Source organism: Lynx rufus, unplaced genomic scaffold, assembly GCF_022079265.1.
Source record: "Lynx rufus isolate CCGP_SWC_20201006 ecotype Redwood Valley unplaced genomic scaffold, mLynRuf1.p SCAF_4, whole genome shotgun sequence".
In the NCBI taxonomy this organism is placed as follows: domain Eukaryota; kingdom Metazoa; phylum Chordata; class Mammalia; order Carnivora; family Felidae; genus Lynx; species Lynx rufus.
The window spans coordinates 60179119-60205115 of NW_025814856.1; the positions used below are offsets into that span (position 1 = coordinate 60179119).

A 25997-nucleotide genomic window follows, 5' to 3' on the forward strand; every position below is an offset into this window, starting at 1 on the left:
CAGAAAAATGTACAAGGGGAATAAATTGACAAGATACAAAAAGGAAATACAAATGGCTAAAAACAAATAAAAATGTGACCAGCTTCCCAAGTAATAGGAAAAAAAAAATCCCAATTTGAAAGTAGGTATCTTATTTCTTTGTAATTGATGTTGGTGTTCCTCTATGAAAAGGTCAGTGCCCTCAGTTTTGGCGGGAGCTGGGTGGGGGGAACTCAGCAGGTGCTAAGCCCTTATCTGTGCTTATCCATTGAATGAATCAATCAATGAGTGCATGGGTACACTATATTTATCCCCCAGACTAGGTAAAATTAAAATTTAAAAGGTTTAGGGGCACCTAGGTGGCTTAGTCGGTTAAGCATCTGACTCTTGCTTTCAGCTCAGTTCATGATCTCAAGGTTCATGGGTTCGAGTCCTGCAGTGGGCTCTGTGCCATCTATGCGGAGCCTGCTTGGGATTCTTTCTCTCCCTCCCTCTCTGCCCCTCCCCTGCTCTCTCTCTCTCTCTCCCTCAGAAATAAATAAACATTAGATAAATTTTTAAAAATTTAAAAGGTTGATAATATAAAATACACATTGACAATTATGTGGGAAAATGGTTCTCTTACATATAGATGGTGGTAAAATTGGTACAGGAATTCTGGGAGGAAACTTGGCTACAATTTACCCATATACCTTATGATCTAGCATTTTCTCAGTACAACATTTGCACATGTGAACAAAGAACCATGTAATAATGAGAATAATGACTGGAGCTGACATTTCCTGAGTGCTATCTGCTATTCTAAGTTATTTTCATTCATTAAGTCATTCTTAAAAGTACAAGTTACAGAATTACATGTACAGCATAATACTTTTTGTGCTTAAAAAAACACAGAGAGACAGGGACACCTGTCTGGCTCAGTTGGAAGAGCATGTGATTCTTGACCTTGGGGTCATGAGTTTAAGCCCCAGGTTGGGTGTAGACATTACTTAAATAAAACAATATTTAAAAAAAACACAGAAAGTCCTAGCATATATTGTCTATGGCCACATACACCTATATGGTAAATACAAAGTAGTTGAGAAGAATACTTTCAATGCTGGTGAGGTTATGGAGAAACTAATAATTAAAACATTAACATTGGTGCTATTACTTAATACTAAGCATTGAAATATTTTATAATCCTTTTTGGAAAAATCTAGATCTTTAAATTGTTCATACCTTGTGAACTTGTGGGAAGTTATCTTCAGAAATTCGTGCAAAAAGAGAATAATGTCATTGTGGTGTAATTTATTGAGCAGAAGCCTACAAACAATTTTATGTGCACCCATGTGATGAAAGTCGAATGAGGTGGGATAGGGCTGAATTTGGACAGTTTGCAATGGCCCTGTTGGACCAGCTCTTAGTGGCTGCTCTTCAGTCTTACTAGTTGAGTTCCTGGGCCCTACCAGTTGTTAAAAATCACTCTTGGGTATATTTTAAATATTACTGTTGGGTATATTTTTGATAGAATATGAAGTTAGTAAAAGTTTAATTATGAAATTTATTGGACCATGTGTGACTCAATGTTAAGCTCCTTAACAAACAGAAGAGACAAACTTATATCCATGCTATGAACCAGAATGTGCCAAGCCAGTGTCTGGCCCAGGTCAGGACTTAATGAATGTTGGTTGAGAATCGATCATGTGGAAATGTGCATGCATATGGACAAGGATTTGGAAACTTGTAGCTCAGGCACTTATTACCTGCCCCTTGCCAGCCTCTCTGTTAAGGGTATCATGAGCATCTCATTTAATCTCCAAAGCTCTTCAGCCATAGGCCATGGTCCTGGCACAGGTGACTCGGCTCAAGTGGAGAAGGGAGACATCTACACACAGAATTGCAATCAGGTCAGCTGCAGCTGCATGTGCAAGGCCCCAAAGAGTACCTGGTGTTGGGCTGGAACTGAGACTTGATTGGAACTTCATTGCTGGAAGAATAAGAAGAGACAGGACATTCCAAGGAAAGGCAACTGCACACACAAAGGCAGCAGGTGTGGAGGACATGAGGCTGTGGAAGGGACAGGACCAGACCAGGAGTACCTTTGGGCCAGGCCTACACTTTGACAAGTAGAACCAACAAAGGAGCTTCAGGAGGAGGCAGTTTGATAAGCTCTAGGATTTAGAAAAGGTCACTCAGGTGTCCAAGCAGAGGGGAGCCAGAGGGGAAGGAACCTGGGGCAATGAAGAGGTTTGATGTCAGTGATGCAGGAGACCAAGAGGCCAAGGCAAGGAAGAAAAGAAGCAGGGCTGGATTCAAGTACAGCTCAGAGGCAGACTCCTCCGTGAGTGGTCATAAGGTTGAGGAGCAGAGATGCTGAGAGATACTCGGTCTCAGGCTTGATTAATGGGAAGACTCCTCACTAGGCACAGCTACCATGATTGGGAGTTTACCACATGTGGCCAAGAGCCATGGCCTTACATGATTGAAACCTCACAACAGACCATCTTACAGATAAGATGAGGTGATTTGCCCAAGGGTCGACCCCCAAAATGAACTTTCAACCATCAAACTCTTTGGGATTGGGGACTTCACAAGAGGTGAGTGTGAGGATATAAGGTGATGATGCCAGATCTGGCTAAGGTGTTTCAGGGATGCTTCGGGGAGGGGCAAATGGAGATGCCCCGTAGACAGCCAGAAACAGTGGCTCTAGAACCCAGGTGAGAGTTAAAGTGGATATTCACCTACTCTGATGGACAGCGAGATACAGTTAAGCAAGTCTTGTGTGGTCTGCCCAAGGCCAACCTGTTGATAAATGACAGCCTTAACACCAGCCTGTCTGATCTTAGAATCCAGGTGCTTTGTGCAGCCACAGGCTGCCCCCAGCCAAAGAAGCCCAGAAGGTTCTGGATAAAACTACTTCCTCTCTTGCCCTGAGCCAATGTGTTCCCAGTCTCCCCCTGCTCTAGGCTTCCTGATTTTGTAATACTCTGAGACTCCTCGGATGAAAACTTAGCCCAACTAGGGTCTATTAGAAGGAGGTTCAAGTTTGAACACGCATGAAACATTTAAGGGACAAAGGTGTGGGGGTTGGAGGATATCCTGCAAAAGCTGAGAAGGCACAGGCTGAGAGGCAGGAGTGGGGCCAAGGAGGAACTTCCAGGCAGGAAGAATCTCCAGAAACTATAAGCAGGATCATATGCACGAGGCAGTATACCAATTGGGATGTCAGTGACTTTGGCAAGCACAGCTTGAGTCAAGACAGTGGGAAGAGAAAGCAGTTAGCCCTGTCCATGCTATGAGAAACAGGAGTAAGTATAGGCGAATCTTTCAATAAGTCTGTCTTGGAAAGAAGGAGGTGGAGAAGCTGGAGGGAACTTGGGTTCTAAGAAGAGGCATCTACACTCCGGTGCCAGTGCCTGTAGTTGGGCTGAGCCTCCAGCTGCCACATGAGTGTGGTCTGTGCCACATGAGTGCGGTTACAGAATGGACGAGGGGTCCATTCCCAAAGCTCAGTCTGGAGTACAGGGACAAGGGCTCACTTAGTCTTTGCTCTTCCTACCTGGAGCAGGCCTGACTGCAGATTCAAAGCAGGAAGGAGATTCATCAATTGGACAAAGAGGAGAGTCACCTGAATGAGGGCGAGGTTATGGCTGATAACTCTGTGCTGTTCTTGGGTGTCATCAATTTGTCCAGTGTTGGCCTAGGATGAAAAGAAAAGGGCAAAGGGTAAGTCTGGCTGGTCAAAAAGCCACATGAAGCCTTCCTGGAAAAGGCAATCTCTCAGGAAAGAAATTAGCAAATACCATTTCATTAACACCAGAACAAATTATTCTGCTCAACTTTCAAAACTGACGTGGGATGGGAAGGTAAGACACAAATACCTTTGAGAATAAGATGGTGTCATGAACCATCTCTCCCATACTCGAGTATTCAAGCACACACAGAGGTAAGCGTCACCAACAATTTCAGAGCCACCTCTCAAACTCATCCATGGGCAGCAGGGGGAGGACCCCTGCTGAGAAGCTGGTTTGCATCCTCAGCTGGGTCTTTAGGCATGTTCTCCCCAGCACCTGCAATCCCTTTTCCCCCCTAACAGCAAGTCACATCTCAGCTGACCACTAACCTTCTCAATTTCACTTCTGCAAATCATCCCATTTAAGAAACGTTTAAGTCCTTCTTAGGATAAAAAAAACATGATCGGAAATACAATTTTCTCCTTTCAAAAATGGTAGTCAGCTTCTAATTTCATAGAATTTTACCGCAAAATTCAAGATGTAGATAAGAAAAGGTTTCAAGCAAATATACTTTTCTAGCTCCTTTGAAATTAGTTCATTATGTTCCTGAACTCCAAAGAAAAAATAAAATTACTTTTCATTTTCAAATAAGGGGAGGCTTTTCTTTTCAGCATGATGGAAACCTCAGGTGTAGCACATGCCATGGAGCCAGGTGACTTTTACTTCACACAGGTAGATTAATATGCACTTTGGGAGTACCCACCGGGACAAGGGACTAAGATGGAACAGAACACAGCTACACAGCTTGCCACACACCAAACATGCAAGGCCAACAGGCTCATTTCCCTTCTCTGCTCCATGCTATGCTGGGTGCTTGCTGGACTCAACCAGTGCATTTACTGTGTCCTATCAATCCACCAACTCTAACCCTGTACTCATCAGATAAGGGGGAGCTACCGGCCCATTGACCCCTGGGTATTGATCAGAAGGGCATTCCTTCCTCAATGGCTGAACCAGAAAGGGAGTGATGCCAAGAGGTGCAGCAGGAGGACTGGAGGGCTGGGGAGCTTGCAGAACTCATACAAACAAGGAAGGAGGAGGACCTGAGGGAAAGAAGCTGTGAGAAGGGGTGGGATGCTAAGGAAATAGGATTTCAGAGCATGTGGAATGGATGGCCCATTTTCCAGTGGGGAACAGACCAAGGCAGCAAAAGGTAGGGAAGGAAGCAGGGCAGAACAAGACTAGCAGGATAACCCACAGGGAGGGGGCACTTGGGAGCAGGTCTCCATCAAGGTAGATGGATACTGCTTTACCCTGGAATGGTGGCCCCAGCGATGTCCAGGTAAGAGCTGGAGAAACAAAGCCAGTCCAAGCACAGGCTCAGTGGCTTTTTGCTAAGAATGTAAAGAGAAAATCAGTGGGAATTTGGGACATCTATTATGGAGACTGACCTAGATTCATCTCAGTGGGAGAGGTTTGGGGAGGCCCTTCCCAAATGTTCATTTGGATAACACAGACTTGAACATTTTAATATGTCTTTTAATGTCTTACAAGTATAAATTGCTATGTGAAATCCTATGAGGTCCTATCTCAGTTCTATATTTTCTAAATCTTTCCTTATTGGCTACATCATAACAGGGTTGCTTTAACGGATTCAGACCATGAAGATGACATCCCTCCAGGCACCTCTCTGGGTTTGGATTGTACCTGGAAGGCTGACCCATATAGATGCATATACAAGCTCCCTTGCCTTGTTGCTTCTGGTTGGTTTTGGTCAGTGGGGAGTCATGGAAAGTCACTGGAGGGACAGCAAGAGTGAGGGTGGGGTATGAGCATCTCTGTGCCCTTCCCACTGCCCCAGTGGCTGCACTCCTGCACACAGACCTGCAGCACCAGCCAGATGGCCCTTTCCTACAGCTCTCCCGGGTTCTGAGAATCATCCCTACCTCTACCCATCCTCTTGCTCCTTTCAGCTTAGACTGATCATCACTTCCTCTTATTGCCAGTCCTAGGGTGATTCACTGCCCTTTTGCGGTTTCCCATAATCCTCCCCACAATGTGGTCAACTCTTCATTAAACCCTGCTCAGCTTCCATCTGTATGTGCCACCTCTCTCCTGCCAGGATCCTGACTTACCCAGTGAGTTTTATCTTCAGAAGGACACTTAGCTTATTCACAATAATAAAAAAACCCAATTTGTCATTATTTTGTATATTTTTTCCCAATAACAAATATACCAAATATTTTTCCAATAACAAAAAAAAGACTTACTGGATTAATATGGAGGACTGAATGTTTTACTATCCTTCCTAACCAAACTGAAGGGTAGGGAAAGACAATCTTTTTATTTTGAAATAATTTTAGACTTCAAAGGAGTTCCCAAGTTAATATACTTTCCTGTATACCCTTCACTCAGCTTCTTCTGATGTTAACAGCTTATATAACCACAGGACAATTATCAACTGAGACATTAAGGCTAGTACAACTTTATTAACTAAATGACAGAACATATTCTGATGTCTCCAGTTTCTTCACTAGTGTCCTATTTCTGTCCCAGGGTGTCAATTCAGGCTGCCCATGTAGCTAGTCATCATGTCTCCTTGGTTTCTTTCAATATGTGGCAGTTCCTCACCTTTCACTGTCTTTCATGGCCTTGACACTCTCGAAGAGTACTTGATTAGATATTTTGTACAATGTCTCTCAAATGGGTTTGTCTGGTTTTCCTCATGATTACACTGAGATTATTGGGTTTTGAGGGAAATCAGGCTGCAGAGGTATAGTGCTTTTCTCTTCACGTGGTATCTGGAGAGCTGTCATACCAACATGGCTGATGAGATGTGGCCTTAACCTTGGTCCTTGGTTCAGGTTGTGTCTGCCAGGATTCTCCACTATAAACTTATTGTGTTTCCCTTCCAATACTCTGTTATTTACTAGTGAGTCATTAGGCCCATTCCATATTCAAGGCAAGGGAATCCAGCTTCACCTCCTAGAGAACAATGTATCAAAGATTTGAGGACATAGTTTGGGGCCAAGCAAAGACCCTATTTCTACTTCAAGTGCCACCTACTAATTCATTAGTGGATTTTGCCTGTGCAATGATCAGTATGGTATTCTAATGGTGATTTTATATTTCCTTCATTCTTTGCACATAAAATTTTCTCTGAGATACAGTGGTCCCTTCTCCCCCTCTTAAATCATTTATTTACATGGTATGATTGGACTCATGGGTATTTATTCTTTAGGTCATAATACTATTATATTTATTTTGTCGCTAACACTGCTCCCACTGTGGCCATTGGGAGCTCATTAAGGTTGTCTTTCTGACATGCACCCACATGCTGTTTAGTACTTCCTTACTTTCTGGCACCATCCGATACTCCAGGTACATCTTGTATTTTCTCTGCCCCAGTCCTAAGATGAACCATTTTCCCAAGAATGTTGGCTTCTTTTATTGAAGAATGGTATCAGAAATCAAGACCTAGATGGCAGATGTGCTAGGTGCCACTGGGATGGTACTGCTTCTAGGTTCTGTTAGTGGGAGAGCTAGGAAATGTATGTATGGATTGATCCTAACCCATGTATGTACACATACCCATGTTTATTGTTGTACCTATCTGCATACATATTAAAACAAACATGAGTCCATATTCATATTTCGGAGTCAAACACAGGATCATAGGTTTGGAAATGATTTTTAAAATGGACACAAGTTGTGGAAAATAAAAAGAGGTATCTATAGTTTAACACAGCTTAAGAGGGCATCCTAAATAATGTAAAGCAGGAGTTAGGTTGGAGGAAGGACCCATAACCAAAAGGTCTACTGCACAAAGCAGAGGTAGCCCTGGGGATGATGGGAGCAGAAGGGAGCCTGGGACAACTGAAAGGGCTTTAGCTCAGAGAGCAGAGCAGGAACATCCAGAAGAGTTGGCCTCTTCCCTTGTTTGCCAACAATGAGACACCTGGCCATTGGGCTCTAAGCAGAAGTAGTATGTGTGTGTGTGTGTGTGTGTGTGTGTGTGTGTGTTGGGGTTAAAAAGGCAAAGCAGTGCCCAAAGTGGCCATGATAAGATGGAAAAAGAGTCTCTAGACCCATAAGCCCAGTTACTGGCACATACTTCCAGGTAACCTATTTTGACTCACCCCCCCCCCAATCACTACAGGTATCCTCCTCTAAAGGACAGCATTCAGAGATTCACAAAGAGGAAAGCTAAAATAAAATGATGCTCAACCAACCAAAAATCACTGTTCATGAAAGGAAGGTCACAATCATGAAAGAGATTCATCAGACTCAACAAATGGAAGCACAAAAATCTAAGGAAACAGTCAAAACAGGAAATTGAATAAGACTCTAGGGCAAGCAAATTAACAGATGCGGGAGAATGGTACTTCTGTAAGTGAAAAGACAATTTTAAACTTTAGAAAGTACAAACTTGATCTTTGAATTTAAAAGAGAGGTTTAAAAAAAAGACAGAAACAAACAAAAGCTCTTCATTAGATGATCTCAATAACACAATGGCCAGAGAGAGAGATGGAAAGTGATTTAGTGAAATAAAACATCAAGCAGAAGTATTCCCCCAGACCAGACACAAATACAAGAAATGTGAAAAGAAAGTTAAGGAACTCAGAAGGTAGATTCAGAAGTTGCATTGTGCACCCAATAGTAGTAGTAGGGGGTAGGGGGTGGGGTGACAGAAAGAATGAATACCAAAATATTATAAGTAACAGCAGCAACAAGATTTCTGTAGAACTGAAGACAGACATAACCCTTTAGATAGAAAAATCTAAGATATATGTAAGGTAATGAGAAAAGGTCCTTGCCAGAGACATCATGATGAACATAGCTGATAAAGAGAAATATACCAAAAAGTCCAGATAGAAAGGTGAACACATAATCTAAAATAAATTAGATTCTAAAAGTAATGGGGCTTCTAGGGGGGCATGGCTGGCTCAGTCAGTAGAGCATGTAACTCTCGATATCAGAGTTGTGCATTTGAGCCCCCCAATGGGTATAGAGATTACTTAAAAATAAAATTTTATTTTTAAAAGTTATGAGGCTTCCATCAGCCACACTGACCACAAGAAGACCCTGAAAATATGCCTCAGTACTGATGGAAAATAATTGTGAACCATGCATTCTCTACCCTTCCAGGTTGGCATCCAATTGTGAAGATAAAATATTGTCATACTGCAAATGTCCAAAAAGTTCACTTCCAACAGATCCTATCTGATTACTAGAAGACACACTAAAGTAAAACAAAAAAACAAATTTAAAAGAAAAGTGAGGGAGAATGATAGCAAGATGAAAGGCTAGGAAGCTCCAGGCCTCATTCCCCCCATGCAAATACCAAGTAAAACAAGAGACTGACCAAAACAGCTTTGTGAGAGCTCTAGAAACCAGTCAAGGATTTGCAAAACCAAGTGACCACTCACCAAGAAACCACACTTAGAACAGTAGAAAATCCAACAGTGTCTTTGCTTATCCTTGCACCACTTCCTCCTTGGTACAGAGTAGTGCAGTGCATGGTGCCTTCCTCAAGATAGAAGGAAAACAGTGGACCAGTTTGCAACATCCTGGCCTTCCTGGAGGATACCTGAGGGTGTAGTTTCCATTTTGCCGGACTTGGCGATCAAAGGAAAAGGTGGCATAGTTTGGATATCAGTTTCCAGGCTGCTGAAACCAGTGCTGGGTGCTGGATACAGTACAGCTGCTTCAGGGAATTGCAGGCCCATGCATGCCTGGGGCAAAGACTATAGATGGAAAAATACAATAAAGCATTAAGTCCCCAAGGAGAAGCAATGCTGAGTTTTTTAGGGTAATTAAGAGGTTTTTAAAGAAAAATTTCAATGTTTATTTATTTACTTTTGAGAGGGAGAGAGAGCGAGAACAAGCTGGAGAGAGACAGAAAGAGAGGGAGACACAGAATGCAAAGCTGTCTCCAGGCTCTGAGCTGTCAGCACAGAGCCTGACACAGGGCTCAAACTCACTAACCGTGAGATCATGGCCTGAGCCAAAGTTGGATGCTCACCTGAATGAGCCCCCAAGCACCCAAGGTAATTAAAACATTTAATAGCAGCCATGTGTGGTGAATTGGAATGGAAAAAAAAAGGTACATGTACAGGCCCAGGGAAGACACATGCCCAGAAAAAGCCTCAAAAGACTTTAAGCCTTCACACCAGACTGATTAGTGAAGGTCTTCCCTTTCATGAGCAAGTCTGCAAAGACTGGGAGAGGTAGCTGTTTTCTCAAATGCCAATTTTTTGACAAAAGATGAGAAGGCAGGGAGTGCCTGGGTAGCTCAGTTGGGTAGGCATCTGACTTCAGCTCAGGTCACGATCTCATGGTAGATGAGCTTGGGCCCTCTTTGGGTGAGCACAAACCCCACTTTGGGTGAGCCCCACTTTTCTCACTCTCTTATTAATAAATACTTTAAAATAACTGTCTTAAATATGTTCAAAGAACTAAAGGAGGACATGGATAGATATCTAGGGAAATGATGATAACAAAATGAAAATATCTACAAAGAGAAACTTTTACAAAGGAACCAAGAAAGATATGCAGCTGGAAAATATAATCACTGAATTGAAAAATTCACTAGAGGGGTTCAATAGCAGACTCAAACAGGAAGAAGAATGAATCAGTGAATTTGAAGATAATGTCATTTGAAATTATCAAGTCTCAGAAACAACAAAAAAAAATGAAGGAAAATGAACAGAGAGCCTAAAGGACTTATAGGGCACCATCAATCAAATCCATCCATCCATCCATCCATCCATCTATCCATCTAATGTGTATCCCAGAAAGGGAAGAGAGACAAAAAGGGGCAGAGAGCTTATTTGAAGAAATAATGGCCAAATTTCCCCAAATTTGAGGAAATACATGCATATCCAAACGCAAAAAGGTCAATAAACCCAAGGAGGACAAAGTCAAAGAGGCCCACACCAAGAAACATAATCAAACCACTGAAAGTCAAAGTCAAAGAGATAATCTTGAAAGCTACAAGAGAAAAGACTCCTTACAAATACAGGATTTTCAATAAGATATCAGATTTCTCAGGGGAAACCATGCAGGTCAGAAGGTAGTGGGATAATATATTTAAATATTTTTTTTGCTGGAAGAAAAAATAAAATTCACCAAAAGTTCTATATACAGCAGAACTGTACTGCAAAAAAAAAAAAACACAAAAAACAAAACAAAACAAAACAAAACAACAACAAAGAGAGAAACGAGAGCATTCCTAAATGAACAAAAGCTGAGGGAGAGTTCAATACCACTAGACCTGCCCTAGAAGAAGTCCTTCAAGTTAAAATGACAGGACTTTAGACATGCTAAAGTGAGCCCTTCAAGTTAAAATGAAAGCACACTAGACAGGAACTCAAAGTTGTATGGAAATATAAAGTTATCCAGTACAGGTAGATATTTGGATAAATATAAAAACCTGTATTATTTTAATTGTGCTTTGTAACTCCATTTTTATTCTTTTATATAATTTAAAAAACAAAAGCATAAAAATAATGAATCAATGTAATGGATACTCTAATAAAAATAGATATTTTGTGACATCAGTAACATAAAATCAAGGGGTAGAAGAGGGCAGAGGTATAAAGAAGGGGCAGAAGAGGGCAGAGTAGACTTTTTTATGTGATTTAAGTTAACTATTATCAGTTTAAAATACATTGTTGTAATTTTAGGATGTTATACGTAATCACTATAGAACCACAAAGAAAATAACTATAGAATATAAACAAAAAACAAAATGACAATAGAATCAAAATGTATTGCTATAAAAATCACCTAAACATACAGAAAGACATTAAGGAAATAAATAAGGGACAAAAATAAAGCTGTAAGACATATAGAAAACCAATTTTAAAAATGGCAATAAGTCCTTACCTATCTGTAATCACTAATTATAAATAGGTTAAACTCCCCAATCAGAAGACATAGACTGGCAGAATTAAGAAAAAATTAATGGGTCCAAATACATGTTTTCTACAAAACACTCCCTTTAGATTTGGAAGATGCCTAGGTTGAAAATGAAAGGATGGAAATATCTCATGCAAAGAGCAACCCAGAGAGCAGGAGTTGCTATATTATTAGCAGACAAACTAGACTTTCCATTTAAAACTGTTGTAAGAAACAAACAAGGATATTATTTGATGGTAAAGGGGTCAAATCATCAAGAAGATATAACAATTATAAATGCACCAAATATCAGAGCTCTTAAACAAATGCAGACACTGACGGACATGAAAGGAGAAATGGACAGCTCTACTATGATAGTTGAAGATTTTCAATAATGGACAGAATAACCAGTCAGAAGACAAATAAGGAAATAGAGTATATGACTAACAATATGGAATGACTGGACCAAACAGGCATAGATAGAACACTCCACCCAAAAATAGAACGCAAATTTTTCTTAAGTAGCCTTGAAACATTCTCCTAGATGAACCATATGTTACCCCACAAAACAGGTTTCAACAAATTTTTAAACACTGAAATCATATAAAATATCTTTTCCAATCACATTAGAATGAAACTAGGAATCAATAGCAGGACAACTGGAAAATCAGCAAATACATGAAGATAAAAAAAAAATACTCTTCACAACCAATCAAATAAGAAATCACAACAGAAATAGGAAATATATTCAGATAATTAAAATTGAAACACAACATACCAAAACTTAAGAGATACAGTTAACACAGTACTAAGCTAGATATTTCTAGCTGTAAACACTCTTACATTAAAAAAAAAATCTCAGGGGCGCCTGGGTGGCGCAGTCGGTTAAGCGTCCGACTTCAGCCAGGTCACGATCTCGCGGTACGGGAGTTCGAGCCCCGCGTCGGGCTCTGGGCTGATGGCTCAGAGCCTGGAGCCTGTTTCCGATTCTGTGTCTCCCTCTCTCTCTGCCTCTCCCCCGTTCATGCTCTCTCTCGGTCCCAAAAATAAATAAACGTTGAAAAAAAAAATTAAAAAAAAAAAATCTCAGTCAACCACCAAAAATGACAACTTAATAAATGTGAAAGAGAAGGGGCGCCTGGGTGGCTCAGGTGGCCTGGAGCCTGCTTCAGATTCTGTGTCTCCCTCTCTCTCTGTTCCTCCCCTGCTCTCACTCTAAACGAAATAAACATTTATTTATTTGTTTATCTCTCTCTCAAAAATAAATAAAGATTAAAAAAAATTTTTTTAATGTGAAAAAGAACAAACTAACCCTAAAGCTAGTAGAAGCGAGGAAATAATAATGACTAGATCACAGATAGAGAATGGAAAAACAAATGAGAAGATTAATGAAACCATGAGTTGTTTCTTTGAAAAGATCAATAAAATTCACAAAACTAACTGCATTGATTAGAAAAAAGAGAGGACTCAAAATCAGAAATGAAAGAGGTACATTACTACTGCTTCCATCAAAATCAAATCGTATTTTTTTAATTCCAAAACCAGAAAAACACCTCACTAAAAAGGAGAAGTATAGACCATATCCCTCATGAACATGGATGCAAAAATTCTCAACAAGATACTAGCCAACCGAATCCAAAAATATATTAAAACAATTATTCACCACAACCAAGTGGGATTTATACCCGGGATGCAGGGCTGGTTCAATATCTGCAAATCAATCAATGTGATACATCAAATTAATAAAAGAAAGGACAAGAACCACATGATCCTCTCGATAGATACAGAGAAAGCATTTGGCAAAATACATCATTCTAAGGGACAGAGGGATCATATCTCAAGATCATAAAAGCCATATACAAAAAGACCCACTGCTAATATCATCCTAGATGAAGAAAAACTGAGACTGTTCCCCCTAAGGTCAGGAACACTTCAGGGATGCCCACTCCTGCCACTGTTATTCTACATAGTATTAGATGTATTAGCCTCAGCAATCAGACAACACAAAGGAATAACAGACACCAAATCAGCAAGGAGAATGCAAACTTTCACTCGTCACAGATGACATGATACTCTATATGGAAGACACAAAAGATTCCACCAAAAACTGCTAGAACTGATCCATGAATTCAGCCAAGTCGCAGGATATAAAATCAAACCACAGAAATCAGTTGCGTTCCTATATGCCAATAATGAAACAGAAAGAGGAATCAAGGAATTGATCCCATTTACACTTGTACCAAAAACTATAAAATACCAAGGTATAAACCTAACCAAAGAAGTGAAAAACCTATACACTGTAAACTTTAGAAAGGTTGTGAAAGAAATTGAAGAAAAAAAAAAAAAAAGGAAAAATATTCCATGCTTATAGTTTGGAAGAACAAATATTATTAAAATGTCAATACCAGGACACCTGGGTGGCTCAGTCGGTTGAATGTCCGACTTCGGCTCATGTCATGATCTCATGGTCTGTGGGCTCGAGCCCCGCGTCGGGCTCTGTGCTGACAGCTCAGAGCCTGGAGCCTGCTTCTGATCCTGTGTCTCCCTCACTGCCCCTCCCCCACTCTCACTTTGTCTCACTCTGTCTCTCAAAAATAAATAAATGTAAAAAAAGAGTCAATACCACACAATCTACATATTCAATCCAATGCCTATCAAAATAACACCAGCATTCTTCACAGAGCTAGAACAAAAATTCCTAAAGTTTGTATGAAGCCAGAAACGACCCCAAATAACCAAAACAATCTTGAAAAAGAAAACCAAAGCTGGAAGCATCAAAATCCCTGGTCTCAAGTGTATTAGAAAGCTGTACTTATCAAGAAAGTATGGTACTGGCACAAAAACAGACATTCAGATCAATGGAACAGAATAGAGAACACAGAAATGGACCCACAAACACATGGCCAACTGATCTTTGACAAAGCAGGAAAGAATATCCAATGGAATAAAGACAGTCTCTTCAGCAAGTGGTGCTGGGAAAACTGGACAGCGACATGCATAAGAATGAACTTGGACCACTTTCTTACACCATACACAAAAATAAACTCAAAATGGATGAAAGACCTCAATGTAAGACAGGAAGCCATCAAAATCCTCGAGGAGAAAGCAGGCAAAAACCTCTTTCATCTTGCCCACAGCAACTTCTTACTCAACACATCTCCAGAGGCAAGGGAAACAAAAGCAAAAATGAACTACTGGGACCCCATCAAAATAAAAAGCTTCTGCACAGCAAAGGAAACAATCAGCAAAACTAAAAGGCAACTGACAGAATGGGAGAAGATATTTGCAAATAACATATCAGATAAAGGGTTAGTATCCAAAATCTACAAAGAACTTATCAAACTCAACACCCAAAAAACAAATAATCCAGTGAAGAAATGGGCAAAAGACATGAATAGACACTTCGCCAAGGAAGACATCCAGATGGCCAAATGACACATGAAAAAATGCTCCACATCACACATCATCAGGGAAATCCAAACCAAAACCACAATGAGATACCACCTGACACCTGTCAGAATGGCTAACATTAACAACTCTGGCAACAACAGATGTTGGCGAGGATGTGGAGAAAGAGGATCTCTTTTGCATTGTTGGTGGTAATGCAAGCTGGTGCAGCCACTCTGGAAAACAGTATGGAGGTTCCTCAAAAAACTAAAAATAGAACTATCCTATGACCCAGCAATTGCACTACTAGGCATTTATCCAAGGGATATAGGTGTGCTGTTTCGAAGGGACACATGCACCCCCATGTTTATAGCAGCACTATCACCAATAACTAAAGTATGGAAAGAGCCCAAACGTCCATCGATGAATGAATGGATAAAGAAGATGTGGTATATATATATACAATGGAGTATTACTCAGCAACCAGAAAGAATGAAATCTTGCCATTTGCAACTACGTGGATGGAACTGGAGGGTATTATTCTAAGTGAAATTAGAGAAAGATAAAAATCATATGACTTTACTCATATGAGGACTTCAAGAGACAAAATAGATGAACATAAGGGAAGGGAAACAAAAATAATATAAAAACAGGGAGGGGAGCAAAACAGAAGAGACTCAAATACAGAGAACAAACTGAGGGTTGATGGAGGGGTTGTGGGAGGGGGGATGGGCTAAATGGGTAAGGGGCATTAAGGAATCTACTCCTGAAATCATTGCTTCACTATATGCTAACTAATTTGGATGTAAATTTTAAAAAAATAAAGTTAAAAAATGTTACCATATATTTCCAATCAGGACCTGTTCTCAAAGAACTCTGCTCAATATTATGCCATTCTCTCTTAATTAGTATAATAGTACTCTTCTTGATTAATGGTTGTTTAATAAACAATTTGTGTCTTTCAAAGGAAATTAGATTTTTGGTTAAATAATTTATATGATTTCCTGAAAAAACAATGTGACTATACTTAATGTGAATATACTTAATAATATACTGAACTAGACACTCAGAAATGGTTAATTTGTAAGTATTCTTTTATGTGCATTTATCACAATTAAAAATTATTTAAAAAGGACCATGTTGGGGCACCTGAGTGTCTCAGTCAAATATCCAACCTCAGATCAGGTCATAATCTCACAGCTCCTGAGTTCGAGCCCCGCTAAGGGCTCTGTGCTGACAGCACAGAGCCTGGAGCCTGCTTTGGATTCTGTGTCTCCCTCCCTTCCTGCCCCTCCCCCACTCAGGCTCTGTCTCTCTTTCCTTGAAGAATAAGTAAACATTAAAAAAATGTAAACATAGAGTTGCTGCAGCGGCCGCCGCCATATTCAACAGGCAGCAGCGCTGTGGTCTGGCCCCCAGCAGAGCGAGCATCCATCAGTCTGTCTGTCCTTCAGTCCACAGACCCTGTCCTGACCTGGGGACTCTGGCCTGCCGTCCAGCCTGAGCAGCGAACCTGAAAGAGCCTAGAGTTTGATGGACCCGCGAAGTCAGAAGTCAACTTTGGGGCTTGTGCTTCCACTCAGTTGCACCTTCCTCCTGTATTCATGGGCTCAAGACACCAATGTTGCCCCTCCAAATCTCAGACCAGCTCTTAGTGCCCCCTCCTGGTTGGCTCCCCGTGGCTGGGGGAGGGGTGGGCTCACCATGGCTGAAGCGCCCCGCCCCCGGTTCTGGAGACCAACCAGGACTTGGAGCCGATAGCCCTGCCACCGCCTAGGTTGGCATTAGGCCAGCCCACCTCTGCCACCTCCAGCCCTGCCTGCCCTCAGTGGCTGCTGTCAACACAAGCTTCCTGAGCAACCTGAGCCTTTTGGAGGAGAGCAGGAACTTCCAGCTCAGGCCTGGGTCCAGCTGGGGCCACACTGGGGTTTGGTGCAGGGACTTGCAGGGCCCAGAGGCTGGCTGCTTGCACCAGTCCGCTGTCTTGGCACCTGCCCATTCCTCCAGCCACCACCGGGCCCCTCTCAGGGTCTCTGCAAAAGAGGAGCTCATCCCTCAGGAATGCATCAGGCAACCTGTCCTATGCCCACCTCATCACCAAGTCCATCAAGAGCTCAGGGTGGAAGCAGCTCATGCTGTCGCAGATCTAAGAGGAGGTGGTCAAGTATGTGCCATACTTCAGGGATAAGAGTGACAGCAACAGCTCAGCGGGATGGAAGAATTCAGTTGGCCTTAATCTGGCCCTATACAGCAAGTCCATTCGTGTGCAGAATTAAGGAACCGGAAAGAATTCTTGGTGGATGCTCAATCCAGAGGGAGGTAGGAGTGGAAAATCCCCCTAGAGAAGAGCTGCGTCCCTGGACAACAGTAAATTTGCTAAGAACCGGGGCTGAGCTGTTAAGAGAAAAAGTGTCTCTACAGTCTGGCCAGGAGGGTGCCTGGGACAGCCCAGGATCTCAGTTTTATAAATGGCATGCGAGCCCTGGCTCTCACAGCAGTGATGGCTTTGATAACTGGCATACATTTCACCCTCCAACTAGCTCAAATGCTAGTACTATTAGTGGGAGACTTTATCCCATTATGGCCGAACAGGATGATCTTAGAGATGGGGATGTGCATTCTATGGTGTACCCACTATCTGCTGCAAAGATGGCTTCTGCTCCACCCAGTCTGTCTGAGATAAGTAATCCTGAAAATATGGAAAACCTTTTGGATAATCTCAACCTTGTCTCATCACCAATGCCATTAACTGTTTCAACTCAGTCTTCACCTGGCACCAGGATGCAGCAGACACCATGCTACTCATATGTACTACCAAACACCAGTCTGAATTCACCCAGCCCCAATTCCCAAAATATACACACGGCCAGTCCAGCAGGAGTCCTTTGCCCCACATGCCTATGTAAACACTTCAGGACAACAAATTGAGCTATGGAGGTATGAATCATTGTAACTGCGCACCGGGACTCTTGAAGGAGTTGCTTACTTACTCTCCTCCCCATCATGACATTATGACAGTAGTTGATCCTGGGATCACCCAACCCAACAGCCAGGTCCTTGGTCAGAATATGTTAATGGGCCCTAATTTGGTCATGTCAACCTATGGTAGTCAGGCATCTCATAACAAAATGATGAACCCCAGCTCCCACACCCACCCTGGACATACCCAGCCAACATCAGCAATTAATGGGCGTGCCTTGCCCCATGTGGTCAGCACCATGCTCCACACCTCAGGAATGAACCGCCCCCAGTGAAGACAGCTTTACAAGTGCTGCTGTCACACACCACGCAGATGAAAGCCCTGGGGGCCTACTCCTCAGTGAGCAGCTTAATGACCATGGCAGGATGGGCCCTCTTAACCAGGGTAGGCTCCCAAGTGACTTGGATGGCATGTTGATTCACATGGAGTCCATCATTTGGAACAACCTCATGGACAGTGATATGTTAGATTTTGATGTTGACAATGTGTTGCCCAACCAAATCTTCCCACACAGCGTCAAGACGATGACACAGAGCTGGGTGTCAGGCTAAGAGTGAGTTAGTGAACAGGCTACAGTTTAAAGGACTTCAGATTGTCTGACAACAGGAACTGAGAGAAGCAGTCCAAAGATGTCCTTCACTCCTCATTTTCCTTTTCTTGATTAAAAAAAAAAAGGGGGGGGGGAAAGCAAAAATTTTTTTTTTCCTTTCGTCAGACTTGGCAGCGAAGACACTTTTCCCGTACAGGATGTTTGCCTGATGTTTGCAGGTTATGTGCCACTGTAGGTAAGGACTGTGTCATTGGAAATTTCATTACAATGAAGTGCCAAACTCATTACACCATATAACTGCAGAAAAGACATGCAGATACTGGTGTGCTTTCAAGTTTTCACATAAGCAATAGCTACAGAACTATGTGTGTTTTGTTGTTGTTGTTGTTATTGTTTTAAATATCCATTAGGTCAAAGGAAAGTTTTGTAATACTGTGATGGTCTCATGTCTTTGATAAGTTAAACTTTTGTTTGTACCACCTGTGTTCTGCTGACCAGATGAACCACAGAGAACCAAGCTCTCCATCCTGTGCCTCTATGGAACAGCTTTGGGCCTATTCAAAAGGCCACACAATTTACATGAGAACCAATAGCCCATTATCATTCTGCTGAATTAATGGACTTGTCAAACACATTTGGGAAAAACAGATTAAAGGCCAGCCTTGTACAGGTCTTTTCTAATTTTTTTGGTTTGTTATTTGCAAATTTGTACAAACATTTAAATGATTCTAATTTCCAGATAAATGACTTTTGACATTATCATTGGGACTTGAGATCATTTTTGAAATAGATATTGAACGGTAATGTTCTCTTAAAACTAGAGTCTACTTTGTTACATAGGCTGATTGTAAATTTGTGGAATCCCAGATATTTGAGGCAACATCCATAGTATTTCTAACTGGATTAGTACCAATTTTATATGTGTTTAACTGGTTTGTACACTTTGGGATGTTACCTGGTACTGTTTCTGACTAATCTTAAAATCATTGTAATTAGTACTTGCATACTCAACATTTTTGGCTCTGTTCCGGCAGGAGAGTGATGGTTAGTTATGGACATATTGTGTTTCATCTTTAGGAGAACTTAGTAAGCTTTTATGTATGTATTTTAAAGAAATTCTATCTGCTCCTATTATCCTGTGAACTAAGTGAACCGCAAAGCATTAAGTCTTCTGATAGATGCTTCTATGCTATGTTGTTTCAGTGACTCCTGAGGGGCCTCGTGATGTTTATAGATCAGAAAGGGAGACCTGAGGCTAAAACCATGCTCCTCTCTCAAACTGGGAGCTTTGAGCAACTTAACCTTTTGGAGTTGAGCTTCAGAAAATGTTTTCCCTCATATTTCTGTGTTCTTATGTTGGTCTAGGTAGAGGTTGGCTTGGTAGCTCTGCTTTGCAGGATTATGTTCCGACTCACACTTCATTCCTCTCTGCCTTCTGTCCTGCAGATTACTTAGCACACTGGAAATTTAGGTGGAAAGAGGAAAATTTTAATAGGACTTTAGTGATTTGCAGAATGCTTTGTGTCCCTGAGTGCAGATGGCTACCAAAGTGATTAGAGCTTGTTTACAAACTGGGGCAATGAATTGGAAAGCCAACAAACCAGCTGTAAGTTGTATGTTTGAATTTACTGTAAATGCTCTTATTGTAAGTTAAGAATTGGAGAATTTCCTTAGCCTTTAGGAACCTCAACTATAATTCTGCATCATTATGTTTTAATATTATGCAGTTACCTATAACTGACAGACCAGGTTAATTGGCTTTGCATCCATCACTATTTTCAACTCTTGTGGCATGCCCTAAGTCAGCACAGTAAAAGAAGGAGGTGCACAAAAATGTTCCTCTTGCCTTCTTGAGAAGGCTCTGATTCCTTTCTGTGTATTTAGCCCAGATCACACTTGCTTTGTCTTGCATGTGAATTGCAGATCTGTTGGCTTGGTCTTTCCTACATGTTTAATGAGAACACAAGGGTTCCTGAAAGATTTCCTATAGAAGGCCAGCTCTATTGTAAGCTTCCCACTGTGACTTCTAATGTCTTCAAAATTCCTTAAACAGCCACCTTCAAAATTCATTAAATAGCCACATTGCCCATGTGTCCAACCATCTTTGCTGCTAGCCACTCCAAAATATGTCTGGTTTTGGAAACTCTAGTTCCTCTAAGCAGTGCCTTCTGCATATGTAACAGCACTTGGTGCCAGAGTGCTTGGGTTCTCATCTCTGTTACTGTGTCCCGCTTCTTTCTTCCTCCTGTGCCATCACACAGTAAGCCTCAGAGCCCCTGTTTGTTCACTAAAGAGGCAACTCCAGCTGAAATCACTCTTAAAATCTTATTACAACCTAGAGTAACTTTTCAAAACATGTTTCTTCTTCCTGTGTCTGTGTAAGTATCTTTTTTTTTCCTGCAAATTCTTCTTTGTGTAGAAATTCTAACATGAATCTTGGGTATCTCTCTGGGGTACAGTGAAGTCCAGTAAAAGCCATCTTGTCTGTTTTTAAAACAAATATTATGTGACCTTTTGTAATTCTTTTTCTGTATTAATATGGATGTTCTTGAGTAATTAGGGTATTCATTATTGTACATGATTGCTTTGTGAAATGTGCAAATGAGATCATCTATGCAGCCTTGTTTATTACCTCTGGTTTGTAGTGTTATTAAAAGCACATTCTATTGTAAATAAATAAATAAATAAAATTAAAAAATAAAATCAATGGTTTGAAAGATACCTCTTTTCCAACTGTATTTTGTAAATGTTTATTTCTAGTGTGTACACAGAAATACACTTCTATACTTCCTACACTTCTGGAGGCCAGGAGTCTGAAATGCATCTTATGGGGCAAAAATCAAGGTGTCCACATGGTCTTACTCCCTCAGAAAGCTTGAGGGAGGGATCTGTTTCTTCATCTTCTCCAGCAGGTAAAGCCACATTTCCTGGCTATTCCTCCAACTTCAAACCCAGGGGCATAGCATCTTCTCTCACTTGACTTCCCTCACATAGCCTTTGCTTCTGAAACGTCCCTGTCCCCCCCTTCCTAGAGAGCCTTGTGATGGCACTGGGCCCATGTGGATAATCCAGGATCATCTCCCGTGTCAAGGTCCTTCACTTCATCCCACTTGCAAAGACCCTGTCCACATAAGGAAGTATGTACAGGTCCCACGGATTAGGATGTGGCTCGTTGGGGGTCACTGTCTGGCCAGCCACCCCTCACCCACTCTCCAGGCAGGCCCCACCTCTTTCCCTCACTATTCCAATTACATCACTCTTCTTTCAGTTTCCTGACTACAATGTACGTACTCTTGCCATCAGCCTTGTTCACATCCTGAATGTGAAATGGGTTTCACAGAAGGGGAAAGACCGTTCTGCATAATAGAAGGAAAAGAACTGCAATTCCCAGGATAGCTAGGAGGGGTAGAATGAGTAACAGCCTGAGGGACAGAGTGAGTTAGGGAGTCCTGAGAAGACCCCTCTGCTGACGGGGCATTTCAGAGCCATCATAGAAAAGAAAATCCTCTAACAGAGATAGGTGATGTGGTGATGAAAATCTTGTTTCATCTCTAAAACCCTCTAGTAAGGCTGCATTGCTCATTACAGCTTCTGCGTGAATGTGTGGAGCCAGGCTCCGGGACACAGCAGGTTACAGGAGAAACCAAGGGCACCCGGGGCTGAGCCTGGCCCTCGCCAGAAGTCCAGTTGCACTGTGGAACAACAGGATAGCAGGCTGTGAGGGGCGGCCAGGTGGAGCATCATGACAGAACAAAACCTCATGACACCTGTCTTTTCAGAGAGGCAAACCCACCTGTCTAACAAGGCTATGAGGAGAAACTGGGAGGTGCCCATGTGTCCGTCCCTGGGAGGCAGGTGGCCCAGATGCTCAACTATCTACTTACAGCAGTGGAGAGTCGTGATGTCAGCGTCATTTCCAGGTTCCCCTTCAGGCCCACCAGGGGTGGCACCAACGTCAATAGGTCTTTAACCTCCACAAACACAAGCCAGTGCTGGTGGGGAAAGAGTAAGATCAATCCAAACACATATATTGGCACATCTTCAAAATTTCTTGAGAGAAGTTGTGGCAAGTTACTTCAGCAGCTAGGAAAACTGGAGGCCAGACTGTGTCCGAGCCTGACTGGCGGGGTCCAGCCTGCAAACACGACATACCCAGGGTGGCCCCTGTGTCTGTAGCAACAGGACCAAGTCACCAGTTTCAAAGCTGGGAGATTTCTCATGAATGGGAGAGCTGGTGAGAACATCTGGGACAAAGGAGTGACACAGATTTCCCAGTGACCCAGAGTATCATGTGGGGACACTGGATCTGTCAAAACAGACAGAATGTAGCTCTATCCAGGTCTCTATCAAAGGTAAAAGATTAAAAAAGGTATGAAAGGGGGGAGTCTGGGTCTTTCAGTCAGTTGAGTGTCTGACTTCGGCTCAGGTCATGATCTCACAGTTCGTGAGTTTGAGCCCCACATCGGGCTCTGTGCTGACAGCTCAGAGACTGGACCCTGCTTTGGATTCTGTGTCTCCCTCTCTCTCTGCCCCTGCCCCACTTGTGTTCTCTCTCTCTCTCTCTCTCTCTCAAAAATAACTTCTTTGTGAGGTGAAAATTATTCCCACCAGTTTATATGCAATTAGATTGCTTATCCCCACCCTATCCCCATCAATTTTCAATACCTCATCTGGTTCTATTGACTTAATTTATCTCTCAGTCCCCTATAGATTTCTGTGATTCCCTACGCTAAGAGCTCCTCCTGGTTTTAGAATTCTAGACCTAAAACAACACTCCTACTGTGTCAGCTAGGAGATAGGAGCCCTGGGGTCTGGGCCCTGTTGCCTGAGACTGAAGATATGGTGGGGGGGAGGAGAAGGGGGTAGAGCCCAGGAGAGTCCTCTAATGCAGCCCAACAAAACATCTTACAGGGTCTGGAGTGAAAGGGTCAGGCGTCCTTCATGTCCTCAGAGAGAGGGAGAGAACTCATGGCTGCCAGTTCCCTCTTTCTTTTTACCTCATTGGCAAAACTGGGGAATTCAGAATCCAATCCCAGCTCTGATGGAGCTATGAGTCTTCCCTTCTCTGAAAGTTCAGAAGAAAACCATGTCACAGGCAAGAAGGTGCTCCCACTGTCAGTGGCCTCCTGTGGCTCCCAGGCTTCTAGAAGCATTTGGCCCCTGTGCAGCTATCCCACCAGTGTGCCACAGCATGCACAGAGACGGAAGTCCCTAGCCCAGTTCCTGGCACAGGCACCCCTCCCTGGGCTCCAGCCTCCCCTGAGGCCGGCATCCTCTACCCCAAGCCTCCTCTGGCCTCCCACCTCGGCCTGCTCTCAAGCACCTTCATTTTCGCTGACACATAAGACCAAGTCCCCACCAACTCAAGTGTAAAAATAAATCCCCTCTCTCTGCATCTCGTCACAGAAGCTTGCCCTTGTCTTCCTCAGCACCACTGAACTTAGTGAGTCTTGTTCTCACCCTCTCAGATACTATGCTAGCTGCTGTCATTCCCCACCCCATAGCAATGCCCTTTCCTTGGGCTCTTCTAACCTCCATTCCTCACTCCTTGGCTCTCTGAGCTATGGACCTCCCCTACCCCCAGTCCCAGCTGGTGTTAAGCTCCAATTGTGTGACAGGCACACCTCTGACTCCATGTCACACTTGTGAACTCACAACCACATTCCCCCAGTCTGAAACTGACCTCTGCTTATTCCATGTTGACCTCCATTGAGGGCTCCTCTTCCTCCTCCTGACCTCCTTTTCTTAATATTATTTAATTTAAAGAATTTTATTTCCTTTCTCCAGGTAGGCAGGTTGCAAAGCTAGAAATTTTACCAAGGTCTAATAATTCTTGATTCTTCCAAATGGACACAGGCTTTTCAACTCTGGACCGTCCTTGGGTTACAAAATAGCTTTATGGAACTGATGCTCAAGAAAACAGTCCATCGTTTTCAAGAGGCCTGTCCTCTAACTCCACAGTTGACAAACTCCCTGCTACAGAACAGACAGACCCAAGCCAAGGGTAAGGTTAGGTTGGCATCAAACCACTTACTGCTCTGCGGCACTCATGGTTCCTGACCCATCCATTCCAAGTCTGCTTTCTGCCAACAGTGGCTCCCAGAGGTCAGGAGACCAAAGGGTGTAGACCTCCTAACCTGTTAATCCTGAGTCCTTCATGCTTCATCTTCAGTTCTCCTTCCCTGCCATTTCCTTTCCCTCCCAAGGCTTGAGTCACCTACTGCACACCCTACATGACCTCACCCACAGCCATCTCCATCCTCCCTACATTAACAAGCGGCCCTAAGGGGGTGAAGAGCAGGAGGAGAGCCTTTGCAACAGTCATGTGGGTGTGGGCTGGGACACAATGATGGCCACAGAGACTTGAGAAGTCACATATAGACACATCAGGCACCAAATAACCACCAGGGGTCTATTATGGGACAAAGTCAACTAACAGGGAAGACTAAAGCAGAAAAGCAGTAGGACCCTGGATCCTCGCTGACACTGTTAATCCAGGGAACTAACAAGTACTAGAGCAGTCTGATCTGTAGCCTTCTTTATAGGAGTCCTAAATGACTCTAGTCACTTGGAGTTAGGGTTTTCTGACGAAGACATTGTGCTCTGTGCTGGCGATGCTTGACATCTCTGGCTCAGATCTGTCTTCTGAGCACCACAGCTGCCTACCCAACTGCTGACTGAATCCTGACATCCCATGGGCCCTTCAAAATCAGGATTCCAGACTTGACCCTCCTTGCCCAGACCCTTTGCCCTGCCCACTGTGGCTACAGGCATTCTTGCTCTTCCAGCAGGGACTTAAGTAACCCCTTGTGTTCCCTGACAGCCTGGCATCCAAGTCATGGTAACTGTCTTAATTTCCACCACCACTGCCCTCTCTGGCAATGCTTCAAATAAATCTTATGAGGGGCACTGGGGAGATCAAAATCAGTCAGAGTTAGTAATGGTTCTTGCACTCGCGGGGCTCTGAATCACAGCCACAGCTTCCCAGCTCTTCCCTGTGGCCTTCACCCTGCTGCCACAGTTCAGTTCTGTTATAGTTATGACCCTGTCACTCAGCCCTTTGACCAGTTCTGATCCTGGGCATACACCCAATAGATCTGTCCCCTCAAAACATACAAGAAATAGACAGGAATGTCTCTGGTAGTATCATGCTTCAAAAACATCCAAAACTAATGCACAGTATTAGAAGGCAGAAGACTGGTTTAGGTGGGGCAGAGGATGGAGGAGCCCGCTGGGGGCTGAGAATGTTCTTGACCTGGATGGGGGTTACACAGGTGCATTTATCCTGAGATGGTTCATCAAACTGTACACATAAGACTTGTACAATTTTCAACACATCCATGATATACTTCAATAAAATACACATTTATTTTAAAACAAATAATGAGGACAAAAATCAACAACCCCTCTGTACTCGAGCAGAGCAGACAGCCCTTCTCACGGGCTGTTCCTGCACCCCACCCCCATGACCATGGCCAATTGC

General features: G+C 42.7%; 1 protein-coding gene and 1 pseudogene across 1 annotated transcript in view; one reads left to right on the top strand and one right to left on the bottom strand.

Moving 5' to 3' along the window:
- The window catches only part of LOC124523373 (solute carrier family 41 member 3-like), a 68734-nt gene that overhangs the window by 23376 nt on the left and 19361 nt on the right, over nucleotides 1–25997 (bottom strand). The window contains exons 2-3 of the mRNA XM_047095207.1: nucleotides 22399–22506; nucleotides 3590–3661 (exon numbers count right to left, since the gene is read on the bottom strand). Coding sequence (XP_046951163.1) covers nucleotides 3590–3661; nucleotides 22399–22506 — 180 coding nt within the window. The remainder of the gene's footprint in view (nucleotides 1–3589; nucleotides 3662–22398; nucleotides 22507–25997) is intronic.
- Nucleotides 4993–18515, top strand: LOC124525016 (forkhead box protein O1-like; annotated as a pseudogene).